The 7,374-nt window shown below is 47.8% G+C and overlaps 1 protein-coding gene across 1 annotated transcript; it reads left to right on the top strand.

Annotated features, from left to right (window-relative positions):
* Positions 1 to 267: 267 nt before the first annotated feature.
* TLR5 (toll-like receptor 5) lies at positions 268 to 2,839 on the top strand. The gene is given in 2 exon segments (XM_010151494.1): positions 268 to 1,202; positions 1,204 to 2,839. Coding segments are annotated over 2 exon segments (2,571 nt in total).
* Positions 2,840 to 7,374: the final 4,535 nt, after the last annotated feature.

The following is a 7,374-nucleotide window of genomic DNA, read 5'->3' as shown; positions in this document are numbered from 1 at the left end:
GGTACATAAAGGAGGGCTTCATTTCAGGTCATGGGAGGCACTCGCATCTCTCTGGGGGTCCCTCTTCTGATCAGCCAGCCTCTCAGATGATGACTGTTAGACTTTAGGGAAAGGATAAATCCCAAATCACTAGGAATTTTTTAGTGTGACATTAGTCTTTTATTCTACAAAGGCCGTTAAAAAGGTGCTGTACAACCTACTGCGTAGGTAGCCAACTACAGAATTCACACATACTATTTTCACTTCTTTTTCCCACGTAGCTTCGTGATGTTACATCAACAGCTCGTACTTGTCTTTGGAATATCACTAGCCAGCGGCGTAAGTTCATTTAGAAGCTGTTACTCAGAAGCCCAAGTCTCCATGTATAATTTCTGCAACCTCACAGATGTTCCACTTGTGCCAAAGGACACAGTGAAGCTTTTTCTAACCTTCAACTATATCAGACAAGTGACTGCAGCATCGTTTCCACTGCTGGAGGACTTGCTGTTGTTGGAAATTGGAACACAGCATGTCTACCCTGTTACCATAGGAAAAGGAGCTTTCAGGAACCTGCCAAACCTTCGTGTCTTGGACTTGGGATTCAATAACATTCTTCAACTGGATCTCGATGCGTTTGTGGGCTTGTCAAGTCTGACTGTACTCCGTCTGTTTCAGAACTACCTTGGAAATTCCATCCTGGAGGAACGTTACTTTCAAGATCTGAGCTCATTAGAAGAATTGGATCTTTCAGGGAATGAAATCACAAAGCTGCAGCCTCACCCCTTATTTTATAATCTCACAGCCCTGAAAACGGTGAACCTGAAATTCAACAAGATACCCAACCTGTGCGAAAGCAATCTTACCAGCTTCCGAGGAAAACTCTTCTTACTTTTTAGCCTCAGCTCCAACCGTTTGTACGAGACAGATGAAACGGCCTGGGCCCAGTGCCCCAACCCTTTCAGAAATATCACGTTCGTCTCCCTAGACCTCAGTGAGAATGGCTGGAGCACGGAGAAAGTCCGCAATTTCTGCACAGCCATCAAAGGGACTCAGGTCGGGTCTTTAACATTTAGGTCTCACACAATGGGTGCGTCATTTGGCTTTAATAACTTAAAGAATCCAGATACAGATACGTTTGCAGGGCTGGCCAGAAGCGACCTTCGCTGGCTTGATATTTCAGATGGTTACATTTTCTCTCTCAATTCTTTAATCTTTCAAAGCCTCACTGGAACTGCTTTTCAAAAACAAGATAAATCAAATCCAAAGGCAAGCCTTTTTTGGGTTGGGAAACCTAAAAACTCTTAATCTCTCAAGGAATCTTTTAGGCGAGTTGTACGATTATAGTTTTGAGGGTCTAGACAGCGTAATGTATATTGATTTACAGCAAAACCATATCGGGATAATCAGTGGAAAATCATTCAGTAACTTACTAAGTCTGAAAATAATTGACCTCCGAGACAACGCCATTAAAAAAATCCCTTCCTTTCCACAGCTGACCTTCGCCTTTTTAGGTGACAATAAGCTGATGTCTGCAGTCGGCACAGCAATAGTAGCAACGTACCTTGATTTAGAAGGAAACTGGTTGGCCAACCTGGGAGACCTGTATGTTCTTTTCCAAGTTCCAGATGTGCAGTATATCTTCTTAAAACAGAATCGCTTCTCTTACTGTGTGAAAAGCGATGATGTTGTAGAAAACAATCAGTTAATCTACATAGATCTGGGTGAAAATATGTTACAGCTTGTATGGGAGAGAGGTTTATGTCTGGATGTGTTCAGGGCGCTCTCCAAGCTTCAGGTTCTACACCTGAATAACAACTACCTTAGTGCTCTTCCACAGGAGATTTTTCGGGGGCTCACATCTCTAAAAAGACTTAACCTAGCTTCCAACCTATTGTCTCACCTTTCTCCTGGGCTTTTTCCACAAAGCCTCGCAAACCTCAACTTATCTGGAAACCAGCTTTTTTCCCCCGAGCCTGAAGTCTTTATGACTTTGAGTATTCTGGATATAACGCATAATAAGTATGTCTGTGATTGTACTTTAAAGAGCCTGCTAGCATGGCTAAACGAAACCAATGTGACCCTCGCTGGCTCGCCGTCTGACAGGTACTGTGCGTACCCACCTGCGCTTGCAGGGGCACCGCTGTCGTCTGTGACATACGACTGTTTCAGTGAAGACGAACTCCAACAGACCCTCAGGTTCTCATTATTCATCTTCACCTCCATCGCTCTCCTCGTGTTTCTGACGGCAGTCGTCGTTTTTACTCGCTGTCGGGGGATGTGTTTTGTCTGGTATAAAACCATCACCAAAAAACTGATAGACAGCCGTTCGCGAGGAGCAGATAAAAGCGAATACAGATATGACGCGTATTTCTGCTACAGCAAAAATGACTTTGAATGGGTCCAGAATTCTTTGCTAAAGCGCCTGGATTCACAGTATTTTGATAAAAACAGGTTTACCTTGTGCTTTGAGGAAAGAGACTTCTTGCCAGGGGAAGAACATATCAACAATATTCGCGATGCCATTTGGAACAGCAGGAAAACAGTTTGCATTGTGACCAGGCAGTTTCTCAAAGATGGGTGGTGTGTGGAAGCCTTTAATTTTGCCCAGAGCAGGTACTTTTGTGATCTGAAAGATGTCCTCATTATGGTAGTGGTGGGGTCACTTTCTCAGTACCAACTGATGAAACACAAACCAATTCGAAACTTTTTACAAAGGGGTCGATACTTGCGGTGGCCTGAAGATTATCAAGATGTAGACTGGTTTTTAAATAACCTTTCTTGCCAGATTCGGAAGGAGAAGAAAGTGCGAAGGAAAGCCAGTGGCATGGAGCTGCAGACTGTGGCAACACTCACGCACTGACGGCGTACGGGTTGCTGGCTTTCTAAGTAGCCCCTTTCCAGCTGTGCCACAGCAGAAATGAACAGAGGTTTGCTTCATCTTTCCTTGAAAAAGCAGGTAGAACGGTAACAATTTCAGGATAGGTCAACATGGAGACAGCTTGAATTGAACTTCCTTCATCCCCTTCCCTCCCCAGGGGGAAGGGGGTTTTACCCCCTTCTCTGCTTGGGGGTAAAACCACGGCCATGGGTCTCCTTCGTTTGCTGCTCTTCCAGTCGAGCTGCCTCCTGCCCTGCCGAGAGGAACAGGTTTCCCCTTCTGATCTGATGCCAAGACTGGGCTTGAAAAGCCAACAAGACACTGCCTCAGGAGCCGCGCAGGCCACGCGCCGGCCACACGGCCGATGGCCCCGTGACCGCCAGGCAGCTTTCACGTTCTGGGAGTGGAAGGTGCAGGTGGCTGGGGTGTAGTTCGGGTCATTCACTGTACGTCTCGTGTCCTGGTCAGCTCTGAGGTGGTTTTCTGCTTCTGCTGAAGTATTTTTCTACAGCCATTAGTGCCTGGTACTCTCTTGTCTCTCTAATTGTTTTACCACTGTCTGCTCAGGTACGTGTCTTCAGGGGTTGTTCAGGGTCATTTTAATAAAAGTCTGACTCGGTGTTCACCGCTACAGACCCCGCACCTGTTATTGCCACGGTGACACACTCCTCGAACGTCCTGCGCGTCTCGGTGTATACATTCCCTCAGCAAAGGCTTACCAAAGTGATTTCAGGATGCCTTCAGAGTTTTTCGCTGTAGCAGGGAGGCAGGAATGGGAGGTTTTATAAGCTGCCTGTCCTGATCTTTCCTGCGAATAAGTAATGCCATCTTAGCTGTTTTGAGAGAGATGAAAAGGTACAGTCCGCCTGGTGTGGATGCGGTTGTGTGAACACAGCCGTGCCCGGGGCCTGATTTACCCTCGGTGCACCAGCACAGAGGATTTCTGTTTACCACGGTGAAGTATCACTTCCTTCTCCATCGGTGTAGTCATTCAGGATCAGCAGAGGGCTGGACCTGAATGAAGGGATTGCCTGTGGTGATAAGCCCTGGGTGTCGCTGTTGGCTCGGGGAACGGCTGGGGCTTCCAACTCCTGCTGCCTCCGTCCCCTGCGCTGCAGCCGCTCGCCAAAGCGCTGCTGCAGAGGGAGGTCTGAGAGAGAACCAGCCCCCCCAGCTCCCCAGAGCCCCCCTGGGCTGTCAGAAAAGCCACCATCTGCACGTCAGCTCCCTGCGGTTCTTCACGTTCCCCTGAGAACATCCAACCTTACGCCTCCCTTCTCCCCCGCGGCAAACCTTGACAGGCGTCCCGTGAAGTCAGGGGTCACAGGAGGGGGTGTTTGACGTGACACCCAGTGACACCACGGCAGGGATCATGTCCAGGGCTGGGCTGCTAGCCTATGGAGCCGCGCGTGGCCTGAGAGACGGGAATCATGGAAGCACGCCTCAGAAACGGCGTGTGAATGCCTGCCACACGCCACTCTGGGTCGGGTGTTAACTGAGAGCCAGCGCCAGCTACACCCTTCCTAAGGCACTCCTATCGCGTCAGGTACTGAACACCTCCCCGTGCTCCCCTGCGCAGGGCAGACAGAGGTTACGGGATGGCTTCATCCAAGGCTTTTCCGCTGCGTTTGCTACGCTTCCACGGCGCTTTCTGGGAGGTGGACGCAGAAAACGTACCCTTACTGCAGCCTTCGGAGAGGTCTGACTGTTTTACGTAAAGGTTTTAATAAAACCTCGGGGAGAAATTTCAGTGTCTGCCTCCATGCTTATATACCGGCTTGGAAACTTTAAAGAGAGAAAACCTGAGGCAGGAGCAGCTGGGAAAACTTCTTCCTGCAACAAAGGCAGCTCAGAAACACAGAAGTAGCCCAGTCCCCATCTGCCCCTGGCAAATCCTATTGGAAGGGGTCTACAAAAGGCAGTAAAAAGGTTTTTTGGAGGACGTGCTAGTGAACCATTCCTGACTGCAGGGTGGCTTGCAGGCACATCAATAATGGCACCATCAAATTTTAGCAATCCGGAATAACTTTTTTACTCACTGTGAAAGCACCCCAAGCCCAAGACTCTTGGAACCAATGCAGCTGGTACAGCCCGTCCCATACGGTGAAAAACTGGCTTTGGACAGAGGACAGGGCCCTGATCGCCACCTCCGTAGAGTCACTTCTTCTTAAATGACAAAGGGAATTGTCGAGAAAGGGCTTGTGCAGACATTTTTTTTAGGAACCACGGAAGCATCCTGTGCGAAAGTGGAGAGTGTCTATTCTTGATGAATTAAGGCCATAAATTCAGCCTCAACCTCATAACTATTGATCAGGTTTCCTTCACGCTTGCTGGGAACATTACTACTCTATTAGAATTTTATGGCGCTTTAGTTAAGGATACCCTCATCAGTTTTACTCACCTTCCTCAGAGAAAGACATTAACTTGTTGGAGGGTGTCCAGCGCAGGGCGTGAAGTGCGACACTGGCTCTCAAGCAAGCTATTAAGACGGAAGGTGGCGAATTCATGTGCAGTAGCACCACAGGGATTATTCAGAGGACAGCGACTCAGTGCCACATGGTATCAGCTCAGATACTGAACAGCAAAAGCCTACCCCCACCACCGTGCCATATATTGTAAACATTTAAGTGGTCAAGCAGGCAGCGTTGTTCAACAGCAACCGCTAGCCAGTCCAAAGATTGCGTGACTCCAAGTCAAGGCGCTCGGGACCAGAACCCAGGTTCGACAAACATATTCCTGTGGATGGTAACACAAGCCAACAGTTATATGCCCACATATTATTTCCCATTTGACATCATTATTATTTCACATACAGCGAAGTCAGGCTTCTCCTCCCCTCCCATCTGACACACATACTGGTCTCAGCAAAGCGTTGTCAAATTGTATTTGCTGATCCCAGTCGCTAATCCCTCCTCGGCGAGACTGTTCAGCACACTGATCGGTCTATCACCTTGCTAGTTTACGCTTAGCATCCATCATCGCCCCCGCCCCAGCCCCTGTACTGCCTGTGTGGGGAACACTAGCAGAGGTGAGACTAGAGAGGTCTCCCGAGCTGGATGCTCCTACCTACGTTGTTCAGAATCACTGCCTTTCATTTTCACATCTCACATCATTAGCTCATTTGCTGACTTCTGGGTCTTTTTCAGCATGACAGCTCTCCTACCTCTCACTGCCAGAGACCGTCTGGGTTTCAGATTATTGGATCCCACCTTCTCAATTTCAGGCGGCGACGATTATTTTACAATGGCTTTAACATGTTCCCTTCGTGCTGGAACTGTGAGTAGCAGCAGTCCAGTTAAATCACAGAGCAAGGCCTGTACCTGGTAGAATACTTACAGACAGCACACAATACGCAACTGAGTGGCAGGAGTGAGTGGGGAAGACCCTGCCAATGGAGCAGAAGCAGCACATGCAAATCTCTAGGAGACAGCGAGGGATACATGTGGTGGTCTAAGCATCTTGCCTTTCAAAGGGGACTTGGGTTCCATGGGAAGTGGAAACTTGAAGCAAGGAGAGCCAGAGAAGGAACGAGATACATCCTTAGGGTCTGACTCTACAAGCATGACCAAACAACATGCCCTAGTAGAGTAAGCAGATTTAACTTAAAACAGGACTAGCACTAGCAAATAATCGCAAGGTTTCTTTGCACTGTACAGTACTGCCAACAGCAAGCATGCAGTTCTGTAAAATAAGGCTTCCAAAATCAGAAGCCTGGTGTGAAAAACCCAAAATACTAGAAAACAATTAAAAATGCCTGGTATTTGACCCTGTAAGACCACATTCTTACACCTTCTCTGTGATCATAAGAAGGGGGATATTCATGCAGCCCATGAATACAAAATCCAAGGCTTTCAGAAATAATCCAAGTATTTCAGGACTTCTGCTTAACTGAGAAGTAACCTAAATTAGTCAGGCCTTGAATAAGGAACAGCTTTAGGAGGATGGTGAATAAAAGACAGGCTGGCCTTTCTAGCTTCCCAGCCAGCTCTGGGCAGTCATCTCACACCACACATATCCTCTTGCCTTTCATTCCTGCAAGATTTTTTAGTTGTTGCTGATAAGCGGGATCAACAAAACTACAGCCTTGACTGCAATGTAATACCTGAACAAGAAGTGGCAATACGAAGGGTTCCCATACAGACAAATTCACATCAGTAGTCACAGAACCACAGAATGGTTTGGGTTGGAAGGGCCCTTACAGACCATCTAGTTCCAACCCCCCTGCCATGGGCAGGGACACCTTCCACTAGACCAGGTTGCTCAAAGCCTCATCCAGCCTGACCCTGAAGACAGCCATCCTTGAAGACGTCCTTACAAAGCCTATTCTGGTGGTTATTTCATTTGGCTGCTTCTCAGTCTCTGAGAAGGTATCAAACACCTTTGGGATGCCAAACAGCTTGTTCTCCTTTTGGGTACAAGCACTTTTTTCTACACAGCTTTTAGTTACCTGTTTTCTGTTTTGTTCCTGACAAAGATAAGCTGAGCACCTTGGTCGTCAGTCTCACGTGCTGCTCCTG

Source organism: Eurypyga helias, unplaced genomic scaffold (assembly GCF_000690775.1).
Source record: "Eurypyga helias isolate BGI_N326 unplaced genomic scaffold, ASM69077v1 scaffold4670, whole genome shotgun sequence".
In the NCBI taxonomy this organism is placed as follows: Eukaryota; Metazoa; Chordata; class Aves; order Eurypygiformes; family Eurypygidae; genus Eurypyga; species Eurypyga helias.
The sequence above is the reverse complement of the archived record's forward strand: the minus strand, read 5'-3'. Positions and strand labels throughout refer to the sequence as shown.